Source organism: Salvelinus namaycush, chromosome 4 (genome assembly GCF_016432855.1).
Source record: "Salvelinus namaycush isolate Seneca chromosome 4, SaNama_1.0, whole genome shotgun sequence".
Lineage (NCBI taxonomy): Eukaryota > Metazoa > Chordata > Actinopteri > Salmoniformes > Salmonidae > Salvelinus > Salvelinus namaycush.
The window spans coordinates 1,550,692-1,570,503 of NC_052310.1; the positions used below are offsets into that span (position 1 = coordinate 1,550,692).

General features: G+C 46.4%; 1 protein-coding gene across 1 annotated transcript in view; it reads right to left on the reverse strand.

Moving 5' to 3' along the window:
* LOC120046051 (spastin-like) overlaps positions 1–19,812 on the reverse strand; it is a 55,759-nt gene that overhangs the window by 14,333 nt on the left and 21,614 nt on the right. Inside the window, exons 4-6 of the mRNA XM_038990968.1 lie at positions 7,327–7,496; positions 6,671–6,816; positions 6,156–6,249 (exon numbers count right to left, since the gene is read on the reverse strand). Coding sequence (XP_038846896.1) covers positions 6,156–6,249; positions 6,671–6,816; positions 7,327–7,496 — 410 coding nt within the window. The remainder of the gene's footprint in view (positions 1–6,155; positions 6,250–6,670; positions 6,817–7,326; positions 7,497–19,812) is intronic.

Sequence of the window (19,812 nt, forward strand, 5' to 3'; positions counted from 1 at the left end):
CTATAGACTGGACTAGAGACAACACTATAGACAGGACTAGAGACAACACTATAGACAGGACTAGAGACAGCACCACCATAGACTGGACTAGAGACAACACTATAGACAGGACTAGAGACAACACTATAGACAGGACTAGAGACAACACTATAGACTGGACTAGAGACAACACTATAGACTGGACTAGAGACAACACTATAGACTGGACTAGAGACAACACTATAGACAGGACTAGAGACAACACTATAGACTGGACTAGAGACAACACTATAGACTGGACTAGAGACAACACTATAGACTGGACTAGAGACAACACTATAGACAGGACTAGAGACAACACTATAGACAGGACTAGAGACAACACTATAGACAGGACTAGAGACAACACTATAGACTGGACTAGAGACAACACTATAGACAGGACTAGAGACAACACTATAGACAGGACTAGAGACAACACTATAGACAGGACTAGAGACAACACTATAGACAGGACTAGAGACAACACTATAGACAGGACTAGAGACAGCACCACCATAGACTGGACTAGAGACAGCACCACCATAGACTGGACTAGAGACAACACCACCATAGACTGGACTAGAGACAACACTATAGACAGGACTAGAGACAACACTATAGACTGGACTAGAGACAACACTATAGACAGGACTAGAGACAACACTATAGACTGGACTAGAGACAACACTATAGACTGGACTAGAGACAACACTATAGACTGGACTAGAGACAACACTATAGACAGGACTAGAGACAACACTATAGACAGGACTAGAGACAACACTATAGACTGGACTAGAGACAACACTATAGACAGGACTAGAGACAACACTATAGACTGGACTAGAGACAACACTATAGACTGGACTAGAGACAACACTATAGACTGGACTAGAGACAACACTATAGACTGGACTAGAGACAACACTATAGACAGGACTAGAGACAACACTATAGACTGGACTAGAGACAGCACCACCATAGACTGGACTAGAGACAACACCACCATAGACTGGACTAGAGACAACACCACCATAGACTGGACTAGAGACAACAGACTGGACTAGAGACAACACTATAGACTGGACTAGATTGAATCGTACTACACCGGCTCCGACGCTCATCTTATGGGGCAGGGCTGGCAAGCTACAAAAGGAAGCACAGCCGCGATCTGCCCAGTGACAAGAGCCTACCAGACGAGCTAAATCACTTCTATGATCGCTTTGAGGCAAGCAACACTGAGGCATGCATGAGAGCATCAGCTGTTCCAGACGACTGTGTGATCACGCTCTCCGTAGCCGACGTGAGTAAGACCTTTAAACAGGTCAACATTCACAAGGCCACGGGGCCAGACGGATTACCAGGACGTGTGCTCCGGGCATGTGCTGACCAACTGGCAGGTGTCTTCACTGACATTTTCAACATGTCACTGATTGAGTCTGTAATACCAACATGTTTCAAGCAGACCACCACAGTCCCTGTGCCCAAGAACACAAAAGCAACCTGCCTAAATGACTACAGACCCGTAGCACTCACATCTGTAGCCATGAAGTGCTTTGAAAGGCTGGTCATGGCTCACATCAACACCATTATCTCAGAAACCCTAGACCCAGTCCAATTTGCATACCGTCAAAACAGATCCACAGATGATGCAATCTCTATTTCACTCCACACTTCCCTTTCCCACCTGGACAAAAGGAACACCTATGTGAGAATGCTGTTTATTGACTACAGCTCAGCGTTCAACACCATAGTGCCCTCCAAGGTCATCACTAAGCTAAGGACCCTGGGACTAAACACCTCCCTCTGCAACTGGATCCTGGACTTCCTGACGGGCCGCCCCCAGGTGGTAAGGGTAGGTAACAACACATCCGCAACGCTGATCCTCAACACAGGGGCCCCTCAGGGGTGCGTGCTCAGTCCCCTCCTGTACTCCCTGTTCACTCATAACCGCACGGCCAGGCACTACTCCAACACCATCATTAAGTTTGCAGACGACACAACACTGGTAGGCCTGATCATCGACAACGACGAGACAGCCTATAGGGAGGAGGTCAGAGACCTGGCCGGGTGGTGCCAGAATAACAACCTATCCCTCAACGTAACCAAGACTAAGGAGATGATTGTGGACTACTGGAAAAGGAGGACCGAGCATGCCCCCATTCTCATCGACAGGGCTGTGGTGGAGCAGGTTGAGAGCTTCAAGTTCCTTGGTGTCCACATCACCAACAAACTAGAATGGTCCAAGCACACCAAGACAGTCGTGAAGAGGGCACAACAAAGCCTATTCCCCCTCAGGAAACAAAGGATTTGGCATGGGTCCTAAGATCCTCAAAAGGTTCTACAGCTGCAACATCGAGAGCATCCTGACTGGTTGCATCACTGCCTGGTACGGCAACTGCTCGGCCTCCGACCGCAAGGCACTACACAGGGTAGTGCGTACGGCCCAGTACATCACTGGGGCCAAGCTTCCTGCCATCCAGGACCTCTACACCAGGCGGTGTAAGAGGAAGGCCCTAAAAATTGTCAAAGATCCCAGCCACCCCAGTCATAAACTGTTCTCTCTACTACCGCATGGCAAGTGGTACTGGAATGCCAAGTCTAGGTCCAAGAGGCTTCTCAACAGTTTTTACCCCCAAGCCATAATACTCCTGAACAGGTAATCAAATGGTTACCCAGACTATTTGCATTGCCCCCCCCCCCCCTCCCTCTTTACACTGCTGCTACTCTCTGTTTATCATATATGCACAGTCACTTGAACTATACATTCATCTACATACTACCTCAATTAGCCCGACTAACCGGTGCCTGTATATAGCCCCTCTACTGTATATAGCCCCTCTACTGTATATAGCCCCTCTACTGTTATATAGCCTCTCTACTGTTATATAGCCTCTCTACTGTTATATAGCCTCTCTACTGTATATAGCCTCTCTACTGTATATAGCCCCTCTACTGTATGTAGCCCCTCTACTGTATGTAGCCCCTCTACTGTATGTAGCCCCTCTACTGTATGTAGCCCCTCTACTGTATGTAGCCTCTCTACTGTTATATAGCCTCTCTACTGTATATAGCCTCTACTGTATATAGCCTCTACTGTATATAGCCTCCCTACTGTATATAGCCTCCCTACTGTATATAGCCTCCCTACTGTATATAGCCTCTCTACTGTATATAGCCTCCCTACTGTATATAGCCTCTCTACTGTATATAGCCTCTCTACTGTATATAGCCTCCCTACTGTATATAGCCTCCCTACTGTATATAGCCTCTCTACTGTATATAGCCTCTCTACTGTATATAGCCTCCCTACTGTATATAGCCTCTCTACTGTATATAGCCTCTCTACTGTATATAGCCTCCCTACTGTATATAGCCCCTCTACTGTATATAGCCCCTCTACTGTATATAGCCCCTCTACTGTATATAGCCCCTCTACTGTATATAGCCCCTCTACTGTATATAGCCCCTCTACTGTATATAGCCCCTCTACTGTATATAGCCCCTCTACTGTATATAGCCCCTCTACTGTATATAGCCCCTCTACTGTATATAGCCCCTCTACTGTATATAGCCCCTCTACTGTATATAGCCCCTCTACTGTATATAGCCCCTCTACTGTATATAGCCCCTCTACTGTATATAGCCCCTCTACTGTATATAGCCCCTCTACTGTATATAGCCCCTCTACTGTATATAGCCCCTCTACTGTATATAGCCCCTCTACTGTATATAGCCCCTCTACTGTATATAGCCTCCCTACTGTATATAGCCTCCCTACTGTATATAGCCTCCCTACTGTATATAGCCTCCCTACTGTATATAGCCTCTCTACTGTATATAGCCTCTCTACTGTATATAGCCTCTCTACTGTATATAGCCTCTCTACTGTATATAGCCTCCACACTGTATATAGCCTCCACACTGTATATAGCCTCTCTACTGTTATATAGCCTCTCTACTGTTATATAGCCTCTCTACTGTTATATAGCCTCTCTACTGTATATAGCCTCTCTACTGTATATAGCCTCTCTACTGTATATAGCCTCTCTACTGTATATAGCCTCACTACTGTATACAGCCTCTCTACTGTATACAGCCTCTCTACTGTTATATAGCCTCTCTACTGTATATAGCCTCTCTACTGTATATAGCCTCTCTACTGTATATAGCCTCCACACTGTATATAGCCTCCACACTGTATATAGCCTCTCTACTGTATATAGCCTCTCTACTGTATATAGCCTCTCTACTGTATATAGCCTCTCTACTGTATATAGTCTCTCTACTGTATATAGCCTCCACACTGTATATAGCCTCCACACTGTATATAGCCTCTCTACTGTATATAGTCTCTCTACTGTATATAGCCTCTCTACTGTTATTATTCACTGTTATTTACTGTTTTTTATTTCCTTACTTATCTATTGTTCACCTAATACCTATTTTTTACTTAAATATTGCACCGTTGGTTAGTAAGCATTTCACTGTAAGGTCTACACCTGTTATATTCGGCGCACGTGACAAATAAACTTTGATTGGATTTGACTAGAGACAACAGACTGGACTAGAGATAACAAGACAACTGTGAAGCCCGATTCCCACAATAGGGCCGACCTCAACTGTACTGTGCTGGCTCGGATATTTTCATTTCAAATGGTCCATTTCAGCAAATATGCTGGATGTATAAGCAGGCCAGATCAAAGCAGCTCAGCTTGGCTTGGCTTGGCTAGGTTTGACCCTAGAATGTGAATCAGGCATAACTGACAGATAGCAGCTCATTACTGACAGATAGCAGCTCATAGCTGACAGATAGCAGCTCATAGCTGACAGATAGCAGCTCATAGCTGACAGATAGCAGCTCATTGCTGACAGATAGCAGCTCATTGCTGACAGATAGCAGCTCATTGCTGACAGATAGCAGCTCATTGCTGACAGATAGCAGCTCATTGCTGACAGATAGCAGCTCATAGCTGACAGATAGCAGCTCATTACTGACAGATAGCAGCTCATTGCTGACAGATAGCAGCTCATTACTGACAGATAGCAGCTCATTACTGACAGATAGCAGCTCATAGCTGACAGATAGCAGCTCATAGCTGACAGATAGCAGCTCATAGCTGACAGATAGCAGCTCATAACTGACAGATAGCAGCTCATAACTGACAGATAGCAGCTCATAGCTGACAGATAGCAGCTCATAGCTGACAGATAGCAGCTCATAGCTGACAGATAGCAGCTCATTGCTGACAGATAGCAGCTCATAGCTGACAGATAGCAGCTCATAACTGACAGATAGCAGCTCATAGCTGACAGATAGCAGCTCATTACTGACAGATAGCAGCTCATTACTGACAGATAGCAGCTCATTACTGACAGATAGCAGCTCATTGCTGACAGATAGCAGCTCATAGCTGACAGATAGCAGCTCATAGCTGACAGATAGCAGCTCATAACTGACAGATAGCAGGTCATAACTGACAGATAGCAGGTCATAACTGACAGATAGCAGCTCATAACTGACAGATAGCAGCTCATAACTGACAGATAGCAGCTCATTACTGACAGATAGCAGCTCATAGCTGACAGATAGCAGCTCATTGCTGACAGATAGCAGCTCATAGCTGACAGATAGCAGCTCATAACTGACAGATAGCAGCTCATAGCTGACAGATAGCAGCTCATTACTGACAGATAGCAGCTCATAGCTGACAGATAGCAGCTCATAGCTGACAGATAGCAGCTCATAACTGACAGATAGCAGCTCATAGCTGACAGATAGCAGCTCATAACTGACAGATAGCAGCTCATAACTGACAGATAGCAGCTCATAGCTGACAGATAGCAGCTCATAACTGACAGATAGCAGCTCATAACTGACAGATAGCAGCTCATAGCTGACAGATAGCAGCTCATAGCTGACAGATAGCAGCTCATAACTGACAGATAGCAGCTCATAGCTGACAGATAGCAGCTCATAGCTGACAGATAGCAGCTCATAGCTGACAGATAGCAGCTCATTACTGACAGATAGCAGCTCATAGCTGACAGATAGCAGCTCATTACTGACAGATAGCAGCTCATAGCTGACAGATAGCAGCTCATAACACAGAGTAGAAAGAAAACATGCTCACCTCAGGTCTGAGTGCAGGTAGGATGACTATCTCCTGAAGAGCTTGTTTAGCCAGCTCCTGACCCGCTATGTCTTCAAAGCTCACTGACGACCCGCTGAAATAAACACACATGTTTAAATGACTCCAGAAGCCCCAGCAGTCTCAATTACAGTCATGGGTTGTAATTACAGGAGAGCTAGGCACCGCCTTAACAAAGGTATCAGTGTGTGTACCATCTCAAAAGTCTAAGATTTTGATGTCAGGGCATCCCCAAGAATCAACGTGTAATTTGATCCTGACTGCGGTCCACTGCCCTATCCACTATTATCGTCTCTAGAATCCCTCCATTGAATGTGCTGAGGGTCTTCTCTATCATAGCCTGGTCACACATCCGTTAGTACTGTATAGCCAACTCCCCAGACAATGACCAAAAGGCTACGCAGATAGCTCCTGGACCGGGCTACGCGGATAGCGCCGGGACCGGACTACGCGGATATCTCCGGGACCGGGCTATGCAGAGAGCTCATCTATCCTACCCGTCTACGATTTCATTCAGTATGAAGCTGGCCAGTTTGCTGTCCACATTCTTAAAGTTCTTCATGTCCCTCTTCTGTGGTTCCTTCGATGCTGCTGATGCTGCTGGTCTACCATTCTGTCCTCTTCCTGCAGCCCGAGGGACAACCTTAGAGAGAACACTCCATAAGTGCACAATATCATAGACCATGAAACAGACATTTCACAGACCATAAAACAAAAAGGATACACTATGAGCAACAACGTCCCATTTGAAACAGTATTTAAGACAAATTACAACTCAAAAAACGTTGTTTTCTGTAAACTGTTAGCGGGGTGGTTATAAGACTAGGATTAAATAATTTATGGGACTAGAGGATAGGAGACGGGGATAGGACAAGGCCTGTACTTTAATGGGACCAGGGATGGGGATAGGACAAGGCCTGTACTTTAATGGGACAGGGGTAGGACAAGGCCTGTACTTTAATTGGACCAGGGATGGGGATAGGACAAGGCCTGTACTTTAATGGGACCAGGGACGGGGATAGGACAAGGCCTGTACTTTAATGGGACCAGGGACGGGGATAGGACAAGGCCTGTACTTTAATGGGACAGGGGTAGGACAAGGCCTGTACTTTAATTGGACAAGGGACGGGGACAGGACCTGTACCAGGGATACCTTGATATTGTTGGTCCTGCTTGAGCCAGTGCTTGCTGGCTTGCTGTGACTGGACATAGAACCACCTGGACCTGGCTTGTTCTTTGGACCAGAAGGCCTCACTGGAGGGGTAGGGAGATGGCCTGGTGGACTCTGAGGGCTGTGTCTTGTTTTAGAAGCTGATGCACCTTCTGTGGTGAGAGAGAGGATGGAGAGAGACAGAGGGTGAGAGAGAGAGAGAGAGAGAGACAGAGGGTGAGAGAGAGAGGATGGAGAGAGACAGAGGGTGAGAGACAGAGGATGGAGAGAGACAGAGGGTGAGAGACAGAGGATGGAGAGGGAGAGGTTGAGAGAGAGGGTGAGAAAGAGAGGATGAAGAGAGAGAGAGGGTGAGAGAGAGAGAATGGAGAGAGAAAGGGTGAGAGAGAGAGAATGGAGAGAGAGGATGGGGAGAGACAGAGGATGGAGAGAGACAGAGGATGGAGAGAGGATGGAGAGAGACAGAGGGTGAGAGAGGATGGAGAGAGAGAGGGTGAGAGAGAGAGGGTGGAGAGAGAGAGAGAGACAGAGGGTGAGAGAGAGAGGATGGAGAGAGACAGAGGGTGAGAGAGAGAGGATGGAGAGAGACAGAGGGTGAGAGACAGAGGATGGAGAGGGAGAGGTTGAGAGAGAGGATGGAGAGAGACAAAGGTTGAGAGAGAGAGAGGGTGAGAAAGAGGATGAAGAGAGAGAGAGGGTGAGAGAGAGAGAATGGAGAGAGAAAGGGTGAGAGAGAGAGAATGGAGAGAGGATGGGGAGAGACAGAGGATGGCGAGAGACAGAGGGTGCGAGAGGATGGAGAGAGACAGAGGGTGAGAGAGGATGGAGAGAGACAGAGGGTGAGAGAGGATGGAGAGAGAGAGGGTGAGAGAGAGAGGGTGGAGAGAGAGAGAGAGAGACAGAGGGTGAGAGAGAGAGGATGGAGAGAGACAGAGGGTGAGAGACAGAGGATGGAGAGGGAGAGGGTGAGAAAGAGAGGATGGAGAAAGAGGGTGAGAGAGAGAATGGAGAGAGAAAGGGTGAGAGAGAGAGAATGGAGAGACAGAGGATGGAGAGAGACAGAGGGTGAGAGAGGATGGAGAGACAGAGGGTGAGAGAGGATGGAGAGAGAGAGGGTGAGAGAGAGAGGGTGGAGAGAGAGAGGGTAAGAGAGGATGGAGAGAGACAGAGGGTGAGAGAGAGGACAGAGAGAGACAGAGGGTGAGAGAGAGGATGGAGAGAGAGAGAGGGTGGAGAGAGACAGAGGGTGAGAGAGAGGATGGAGAGAGACAGAGGGTGAGAGAGAGTAAGCGAGAATGGAGAAAGAGACCCTACAAGGTTAAATAAAAAAATAAAAAAACATTAGTACTACAACTATTTGCTAAAACGGCTGGTAATATAACACTTGAAATGTCTATCTCTTTGAAACCTTTTTGAGTGAGAGAGAGAAATATTGATCTTGGTCAGGGATTTATTTACAGCACAAATCTGTATAGCTCAAAATCTAAGTGTGGCATCACTTCAAAGTGTTATGAGAGAAGACTGCAGCATACCTCATATATTACCAGTATGGTGAGTCATCATGAAGACTGCAGCATGCCTCATATATTACCAGTATGGTGAGTCATCATGAAGACTGCAGCATGCCTCATATATTACCAGTATGGTGAGTCATCATGAAGACTGCAGCGTGCCTCATATATTACCAGTATGGTGAGTCATCATGAAGACTGCAGCATGCCTCATATATTACCAGTATGGTGAGTCATCATGAAGACTGCAGCGTGCCTCATATATTACCAGTATGGTGAGTCATCATGAAGACTGCAGCATGCCTCATATATTACCAGTATGGTGAGTCATCATGAAGACTGCAGCGTGCCTCATATATTACCAGTATGGTGAGTCATCATGAAGACTGCAGCATGCCTCATATATTACCAGTATGGTGAGTCATCATGAAGACTGCAGCATGCCTCATATATTACCAGTATGGTGAGTCATCATGAAGACTGCAGCATGCCTCATATATTACCAGTATGGTGAGTCATCATGAAGACTGCAGCATGCCTCATATATTACCAGTATGGTGAGTCATCATGAAGACTGCAGCATGCCTCATACATTACCAGTATGGTGAGTCATCATGAAGACTGCAGCATGCCTCATATATTACCAGTATGGTGAGTCATCATGAAGACTGCAGCATGCCTCATATATTACCAGTATGGTGAGTCATCATGAAGACTGTAGCATGCCTCATATATTACCAGTATGGTGAGTCATCATGAAGACTGCAGCATGCCTCATATATTACCAGTATGGTGAGTCATCATGAAGACTGCAGCATGCCTCATATATTACCAGTATGGTGAGTCATCATGAAGACTGTAGCATGCCTCATATATTACCAGTATGGTGAGTCATCATGAAGACTGCAGCATGCCTCATATATTACCAGTATGGTGAGTCATCATGAAGACTGTAGCATGCCTCATATATTACCAGTATGGTGAGTCATCATGAAGACTGCAGCATGCCTCATATATTACCAGTATGGTGAGTCATCATGAAGACTGCAGCATGCCTCATACATTACCAGTATGGTGAGTCATCATGAAGACTGTAGCATGCCTCATACATTACCAGTATGGTGAGTCATCATGAAGACTGCAGCATGCCTCATATATTACCAGTATGGTGAGTCATCATGAAGACTGCAGCATGCCTCATATATTACCAGTATGGTGAGTCATCATGAAGACTGCAGCATGCCTCATATATTACCAGTATGGTGAGTCATCATGAAGACTGCAGCATGCCTCATATATTACCAGTATGGTGAGTCATCATGAAGACTGCAGCATGCCTCATATATTACCAGTATGGTGAGTCATCATGAAGACTGCAGCATGCCTCATATATTACCCGCATGGTGAGTCATCATGAAGACTGCAGCATGCCTCATATATTACCAGTATGGTGAGTCATCATGAAGACTGCAGCATGCCTCATATATTACCAGTATGGTGAGTCATCATGAAGACTGCAGCATGCCTCATATATTACCAGTATGGTGAGTCATCATGAAGACTGTAGCATGCCTCATATATTACCAGTATGGTGAGTCATCATGAAGACTGCAGCATGCCTCATATATTACCAGTATGGTGAGTCATCATGAAGACTGCAGCATGCCTCATATATTACCAGTATGGTGAGTCATCATGAAGACTGCAGCATGCCTCATATATTACCAGTATGGTGAGTCATCATGAAGACTGCAGCATGCCTCATATATTACCAGTATGGTGAGTCATCATGAAGACTGCAGCATGCCTCATATATTACCAGTATGGTGAGTCATCATGAAGACTGCAGCATGCCTCATATATTACCAGTATGGTGAGTCATCATGAAGACTGCAGCATGCCTCATATATTACCAGTATGGTGAGTCATCATGAAGACTGCAGCATGCCTCATATATTACCAGTATGGTGAGTCATCATGAAGACTGCAGCATGCCTCATATATTACCAGTATGGTGAGTCATCATGAAGACTGCAGCATGCCTCATATATTACCAGTATGGTGAGTCATCATGAAGACTGCAGCATGCCTCATATATTACCAGTATGGTGAGTCATCATGAAGACTGCAGCATGCCTCATATATTACCAGTATGGTGAGTCATCATGAAGACTGCAGCATGCCTCATATATTACCAGCATGGGAAGTCATCATGAAGACTGCAGCATGCCTCATATATTACCAGCATGGGAAGTCATCATGAAGACTGCAGCATGCCTCATATATTACCAGTATGGTGAGTCATCATGAAGACTGCAGCATGCCTCATATATTACCAGCATGGGAAGTCACCATGAAGACTGCAGCATGCCTCATATATTACCAGCATGGTGAGTCATCATGAAGACTGCAGCATGCCTCATATATTACCAGTATGGTGAGTCATCATGAAGACTGCAGCATGCCTCATATATTACCAGTATGGTGAGTCATCATGAAGACTGCAGCAATGCCTCATATATTACCAGTATGGTGAGTCATCATGAAGACTGCAGCATGCCTCATATATTACCAGTATGGTGAGTCATCATGAAGACTGCAGCATGCCTCATATATTACCAGTATGGTGAGTCATCATGAAGACTGCAGCATGCCTCATATATTACCAGTATGGTGAGTCATCATGAAGACTGCAGCATGCCTCATATATTACCAGTATGGTGAGTCATCATGAAGACTGCAGCATGCCTCATATATTACCAGCATGGTGAGTCATCATGAAGACTGCAGCATGCCTCATATATTACCAGTATGGTGAGTCATCATGAAGACTGCAGCATGCCTCATATATTACCAGTATGGTGAGTCATCATGAAGACTGCAGCATGCCTCATATATTACCAGTATGGTGAGTCATCATGAAGACTGCAGCATGCCTCATATATTACCAGTATGGTGAGTCATCATGAAGACTGCAGCATGCCTCATATATTACCAGTATGGTGAGTCATCATGAAGACTGCAGCATGCCTCATATATTACCAGTATGGTGAGTCATCATGAAGACTGCAGCATGCCTCATATATTACCAGTATGGTGAGTCATCATGAAGACTGCAGCATGCCTCATATATTACCAGTATGGTGAGTCATCATGAAGACTGCAGCATGCCTCATATATTACCAGCATGGGAAGTCATCATGAAGACTGCAGCATGCCTCATATATTACCAGTATGGTGAGTCATCATGAAGACTGCAGCATGCCTCATATATTACCAGTATGGTGAGTCATCATGAAGACTGCAGCATGCCTCATATATTTACCAGTATGGTGAAGTCACCATGAAGACTGCAGCATGCCTCATATATTACCAGTATGGTGAAGTCATCATGAAGACTGCAGCATGCCTCATATATTACCAGTATGGTGAGTCATCATGAAGACTGCAGCATGCCTCATATATTACCAGTATGGTGAAGTCACATGAAGACTGCAGCATGCCTCATATATTACCAGTATGGTGAGTCATCATGAAGACTGCAGCATGCCTCATATATTACCAGCATGGTGAGTCATCATGAAGACTGCAGCATGCCTCATATATTACCAGTATGGTGAGTCATCATGAAGACTGCAGCATGCCTCATATATTACCAGTATGGTGAGTCATCATGAAGACTGCAGCATGCCTCATATATTACCAGTATGGTGAGTCATCATGAGACTGCAGCATGCCTCATATATTACCAGTATGGTGAGTCATCATGAAGACTGCAGCATGCCTCATATATTACCAGTATGGTGAGTCATCATGAAGACTGCAGCATGCCTCATATATTACCAGTATGGTGAGTCATCATGAAGACTGCAGCATGCCTCATATATTACCAGTATGGTGAGTCATCATGAAGACTGCAGCATGCCTCATATATTACCAGTATGGTGAGTCATCATGAAGACTGCAGCATGCCTCATATATTACCAGTATGGTGAGTCATCATGAAGACTGCTAGCATGCCTCATATATTACCAGTATGGTGAGTCATCATGAAGACTGCAGCATGCCTCATATATTACCAGTATGGTGAGTCATCATGAAGACTGCAGCATGCCTCATATATTACCAGTATGGTGAGTCATCATGAAGACTGCAGCATGCCTCATATATTACCAGTATGGTGAGTCATCATGAAGACTGCAGCATGCCTCTATATTACCAGTATGGGAGTCATCTGAAGCTGTAGCATGCCTCATATTACCAGTATGGTGAGTCATCATGAAGACTGCAGCATGCCTCATATATTACCAGTATGGTGAGTCATCATGAAGACTGCTAGCATGCCTCATATATTACCAGTATGGTGAGTCATCATGAAGACTGCAGCATGCCTCAATATTACCAGTATGGTGAGTCATCATGAAGACTGCAGCATGCCATCATATATACCAGTATGGTGAGTCATCATGAAGACTGTAGCATGCCTCATATATTACCAGTATGGTGAGTCATCATGAAGACTGCAGCATGCCTCATATATTACCAGTATGGTGAGTCATCATGAAGACTGTAGCATGCCTCCATATATTACCAGTATGTGAGTCTCATGAAGACTGCATGCCTCATATAACCAGTATGGTGAGTCATCATGAAGACTGCAGCATGCCTCATATATTACCAGTATGGTGAGTCATCTGAAGACTGTAGCATGCCTCATACATTACCAGTATGGTGAGTCATCATGAAGACTGCAGCATGCCTCATATATACCAGTATGGTGAGTCATCATGAAGACTGCAGCATGCCTCATACATTACCAGTATGGGTCTTTACTCGTGGTCAGGTGGGTCCTTATTCCGTGGTCAGTCGTGTTATTCCGTGGTCTTTATGTCCGTGATCAGGTGGGTCTTTATTCCGTGATTCAGGTGGGCTTTATTCCGTGGTCGGTGCTTATCCTTGTAGTTCGTTAGCTGTCAGGGTGGTCTTTTATTCCGTGGTCGGTTGCTTATCCCGTGGATTCGGTCTACGGTCAGGGTGTCTTTATTTCCAGTGTCAGTGGGTCTTTATTCCGTGGTCAGGTGGGTCTTTATTCCGTGGTCTTTATTCCGTGGTCAGTGGGGTCTTTATTCGTGGTCTTTTTCCGTGGTCAGGTGGTCTTTATTCGCGTGGTCAGGGGGTCTTTTTTATTCCGTGTCAGGTGTGTTTTATCCGTGTGAGTCCTTTATTCCGTGCCAGCGTGGGGTCTTTATTCCGTGGTCAGGTGGGTCTTTATCTCCGTGGTCTGGGTTATTCCGTGGTCAGTGTTATTCCGTGGTCAGGTGGTGTTTATTCTTGGTCTTATTCCGTGTCAGTGGGTCTTTTTATTCGTGGTCAGGTGGGTCTTTATTTCCGTGGTCTTTATTCCGTGGTCTTATTCGTGGTCAGGTGTTTATTCCGTGGTCTTTATTCCGGGATCAGGTGGGTCTTTTATCCGTGGTCAGTGGTCTTTATTCCGTGGTCCGGTGGTCTTTATCCTTGTCAGGTGGGTCTTTATTCCGTGGGTCTTTATTCCGTGGTCTTCGGTGGTTTCTTTATTCCGTGTCAGGTGGTCTTTATTCCGTGGTCAGGTGGTTCCTTTATTCCGTGGTCTTTATTCCGTGGTCAGTGTGGGGTCTTTACCGTGGTCTTTGATTCCGTGGTCAGGTGGTCTTTATTCCGTGGTCAGGTGGTCTTTATTCCGTGTCAGGTGGTCTTTTATTCCGTGGTCAGTGGGTCTTTATTCCGTGGTCTTTTTCCTGGTACAGGTGGGTCTTTATTCCGTGGTCAGTGGTCTTTATTCGCGTGGTCTTTATTCCGTGGTCAGGTGGGGTCTTTATCCTCCGTGGTCATTGTATTCCGTGGTCAGGTGGTCTTTATTCCGTGGTCAGGTGGTTCTTTATTCCGTGTGTCTTTTTTCCGTGGTCAGTGTCTTTATCTCCGTGGTCAGGTGGTCATTTTATTCCGTGGTCAGTGGGTTATCGTGTCCTTTATTCCGTGTCAGGTGGGTCTTTATTCCGTGGTCAGTGGGTCTTTTATTTCGTGGTCTTTATTCCGTGGTCTTTACGGTCGGTGGTTCTTCCTACCGTGGTCTTTATTCGTGCGTGTTATTCCTGAGGTGGGTCTTTATTCCCGTGTCAGGTGGGTCTTTTATCCGTGTCAGGTGGGTCTTTATTCCGTGGTCAGGTGGTCTTATTCCGTGGGTCTAGTGGGGTCTTTATTCCGTGGTCAGTGTGTTTTATTCCGTGGTCTTAGTGTCGGTGTTTTATCCGTGGTCCAGTGGGGTCTTTTATTCGCGTGGTCCGTGTGGTCTTTATTCCGTGTCAGTGGGGTCTTTATTCCGTGGGTCAGGAGGGCTTTATTCCTGTGGTCAGTGGGTCTTTATTCCGTGGTCGGTGGGTTCTTTAATCCGTGGTCGTGGGTTTTTATTCCTGTGGTCAGGTGGTCTTTATTCGTGGTCAGTGTGGTCTTTTTCCTTTCAGGTGGGTCTTTATTCCGTGGTCAGGTGGTCTTTATTCCGTGGTCCGTGTGGTCTTTATCCGTGTCAGTGTGGTCTTTATTCCGTGGTCAGTGGGTCTTTTATTCCGTGGTCAGGGTCTTTATTCCGTGGTCAGGTGGTTTTATTCCGTGGTCTTTATTCCGTGAGTCAGTGGGTCTTCTGTATTCGTGGTCTAGGTGGGTCGTTTATTCCGTGGTCAGGTGGGGTCTTTATTTCCTGTGGTCAGGGGGTCTTTTTCCGTGTCAGTTGGTCCTTTATTCTGGTCAGTGGGGTCTTTTATTTCCGTGGTCAGTGGGTCTTTATTCCGTGGTCAGGTGTGTTTATTCCGTGCCTGGGTCTTTATTCCGTGTCAGGTGGGGTCTTTATTCCGTGGTCAGAGGTGGGTCTTTATCCGTGGTTCGGTGGTCTTATTCTGTGTTAGTGGTCTTTTTCTGTGGTCAGTGGTCTTTATTCCGTGTTCAGGTGGTCTTTATTCCGTGGTCTTTTATTCCGTGGTCAGGTGGTCTTTATTCGCGTGGTCAGTGGGTCTTTATTCCGTGGTCCTATGTGGTGCGCTTTATTTCCGTGGTCAGGTGGTGTTTATTTTCCGTGTCTTTATTCCGTGGTCGGTGGTCTTTATTCCGTGTCATGTGGGTCTTTTCCGTGTCAGTGGTCTCCGTGGTCGGTTTTTATTCCGTGGTCGTGGGGTCTTTATTTCCGTGGTCAGGGGGTCTTTATTCGTGGTCGTGGTGGTCTTTATTCCGTGGTCAGTGGGTCTTTATTCCGTGGTCTTAGTGGGGTCTTTATTCCGTGGTCAGGTGGGTCTTTCTCCTGGTCGTGTGGTCTTACGTGGGTCTTTTCCGTGGTCAGTGGGGTATTTATTCCGTGGTCAGGGGGTATTTATTCCGTGGTCAGTGGAGTTTTTTCCGTGTCAGTGGAGTCTTTTCCGTGGTCTGTTTATTCCGTGGTCAGGTGGTCTTTATTCCGTGGTCAGGTGGTCTTTATCCGTGGTCAGTGTGGTCTTATTCGTGCAGTGTCTTTATTCCGGGTCGGGGTCTTTATTCCGTGGTCAGGTCGTGTTTATTCCGTGGTCTTTATTCCGTGATCAGGTGGGTCTTTATTCCGTGGTCAGGTGGGTCTTTATTCCGTGGTCAGTGGGGTCTTTATTCCGTGGTCAGTGGGGTCTTTATTCCGTGGTCAGGTGGTGTTTATTCCGTGGTCTTTTTATTCCCGTGAATCGTGGTCTTTATTCCCGTGATCAGGTGGGTCTTTAATTCTCGTGGTCAGGTGGGTCTTTATTTCCGTGGTCGTGGGTCTTTATTCCGTGTCTTTATTTCCGTGGTCCGGTGGTTCCTTTATTCCTGTGGTCAGTTGGTCTTATTCTGTGGTCAGGTGGTCTTTATTCCGTGGTCGTGGGTCTTTTTCGTGTCTGTTGGTTCGGTGGTCTTTATTCCGTGGTCTTTATTCCGTGTCAGGTGGGTCTTTATTCCGTGGTCTTTATTCCGTGGTCAGGTGGTCTTTATTCCGTGGTCAGTGGGTTTTATTCCGTGGTCTTTGTTCCGTGGTCAGGTGGGTCTTTATTCCGTGGTCAGGTGGTTTTTTATTCCGTGGTCAGTGTGGTGTTTATTCTGGTCTTATTCCGTTCAGGTGGTCTTTATCCGTGGTCATGTGGGTCTTATTCCGTGGGTCTTTATTCCGTGGTCTTTATTTCCGTGGTCAGGTGGTGTTTATTCCGTGGTCTTTATTCCGTGATCAGTGGTGGTCTTTATTCGTGGTCAGGTGGTCTTTATTCCGTGTCAGGTGGTCTTATTCGTGGTCAGTGGGGTCTTTATTCCGTGGTCAGTGGGGTCTTTATTCCGTGGTCATTGGGGTCTTATTCCGTGGTCAGTGGGTTCTTTATTCCGTGTCAGGTGGGGTCTTTACTCGTGGTCAGTGGGGTCTTTACTCCGTGGTCAGTGGGGTATTTTATTCCGTGGTCAGTGGAGTCTTTATTCCGTGGTCAGGGTGGGTCTTTATTCCGTGGTCAGTGGGTTCTTTACTCCGTGGTCAGTTGGTCTTTATTCCGTCGTCAGTGGGTATTCGTGTCGTCTATCCGTGGTCAGGGGTCTTTATTCCGTGTCAGGTGGTGTCTTTATTCCGTGGTCAGGTGGGTCTTTTATTCCTGTCTATTGGTCTTTATTCCGTGGTCCGGTGGTCTTTATTCCGTGGTCCGGTGTTCTTTATTCTGTGGTCAGGTGGTCTTTATTCTGTGGTCAGGTGGTTCTTTATTCCTGGTCAGGTGGGTCCTTTATTCCGTGGTCTGTTGTTCCGTGGTCAGGTGGGTTCTTTATTCCGTGGTCAGGTGGGTCTTTATTCGTGGTCTTTTTCCGTGGTCAGGTGGGTCTTTATTCGTGGTCTTTATTCGTGGTCAGGTGGTCTTTATTCCGTGGTCAGGTGGTTTTTATTCCGTGGTCTTTGTTCCGGTCGGGTGGTCGTTATTCCGTGGTCAGGTGGTTTTTATTCCGTGTCAGGTGGTCTTATTTTCCGTGGTCTTTGTTCCGTGGTCAGGTGGGTCTTTATTCGTGGTCGGTGGTTCTTATTCGTGGTCCTTTATTCCGTGTCAGGTGGTCTTTATTTCCGTGGTCCTTTATTCCGTGGTCAGGTGGTCTTTATTCCGTGGTCAGGTGGTGTTTATTCCGTGGTCTTTGTTTCTGGTCAGGTGGTCTTTATTCCGGGGTCAGGTGGTTTTTTATTCCGTGGTCAGGTGGTGTTTTTATTCCGTGGTCTTTATTCCGTGTCAGGTGGGTCTTATTCTTCCGTGGTCTAGTGGGTCTTTATTCCGTGGTCTTTATTCCGTGGTCAGGTTGGTGTTTATTCCGTGGTCTTTATTCCTGATCAGGTGGTCTTTATTCCGTGGTCAGTGTGGTCTTTATATCCGTGGTCAGGTGGTCTTTATTCCGTTGGTCAGTGGGGTCTTTATTCCGTGGTCGTGGGGTCTTTATTCCCGTGGTCAGTGGGGTCTTTATTCCGTGGTCATGGGGTCTTTATTCCGTGGTCTGTGGGTCTTTATCCGTGGTCAGTGGGGTCTTTACTCCGTGGTCAGTGGGGTCTTTATTCCGTGGTCAGTGGGGTATTATTCCGTGGTCAGTGGGTCTTTACTCCCGTGGTCAGTTGGGTATTTTATTCCGTGGTCAGTGGGTATTTATTCCGTGGTCATGGTCTTTATTCCGTCAGGAGTCTTATTCCGTGGTCAGGTGGGTCTTTATTCCGTGGTCAGTGTGGTCTTTATTCCGTGGTCCTGGTCTTTATTTCGTGGTCAGTGGGGTCTTTATTCGTGTCAGTGGGGTCTTAGTTCGTGGTCATGGGTTTTATTCCGTGGTCAGGTGGTCTTTATTCCGTGTTCTTTATTCCGTGGTCCGGTGGTTCTTTATTCTGTGGTCAGGTGGTCTTTATTCCGTGGTCAGGTGGTCTTTATTCCGTGTCGGTGGGTCTTTATTCGTGGTCTTTGTTCCGTGTCAGGTGGGTCTTTATTCCGTGGTCAGGTGGTCTTTATTCCGTGGTCTTTATTCCGTGGTCAGGGGTCTTTATTCCGTGTCTTTTTTTCCGTGGTCAGGTGGTCTTTATTACGTGGTCGGTGGTGTTTATTCCGTGGTCTTTGTTCCGTGGTCAGGTGGTCTTTATTCCGTGGTCAGGTGGTTTTTATTCCGTGGTCAGGTGGTGTTTTTCCGTGGTTCTTTATTCCGTGATCAGGTGGGTCTTTATTCCGTGTCGGAGTCTTTATTCGTGGTCTTTATTCCGTGGTCCTTTATTCCGTGGTCAGGTGTGTTTATTCCGTGGTCTTTATTCCGTGATCAGGTGGGTCTTTATTCCGTGGTCAGGTGGTCTTTATTCCGTGGTCAGGTGGTCTTTATTCCGTGGTCAGTGGGTCTTTATTCGTGGTCTTTATTCGTGGTCCGTGGTTCTTATTCCCGGGTCAGTGGTCTTTATTCCGTGGTCAGGTGGTCTTTATTCCGTGGTCTTTATTTTCCGTGGTCAGTGGGTCTTTATTCCGTGGTCTTTGTTCCGTGGTCAGGTGGTCTTTATTCTTCCGTGGTCAGGTGGTCTTTATTCGTGGTCAGGTGGTCCTTTATTCCGTGGTCAGTGGGTCTTTATTCCGTGGTCAGGTGGTCTTTATTCCGTGTCAGGTGGTCTTTTATTCCGTGGTCAGGTGGTTCTATTCTGTTCCTTGGTCTTTTTCTGTGGTCAGGTGGTCTTTATTCCGTGGTCAGGGGGTCTTTATTCCGTGGTCAGGTGTCTTATTCCTGGTCAGGTGGGTCTTTATTCCGTGGTCTTTATTCCGTGGTCTTTATTCGTGGTCAGTGTCTTTTATTCCGTGGTCAGTGGGTCTTTACTCGTGGTCAGGTGGTCTTTATTCCGTGGTCATGTGTCTTCATCCGTGGTCATTGGGGTCTTTATTCCGTGGTCAGTGGGGTCTTTATTCCGTGG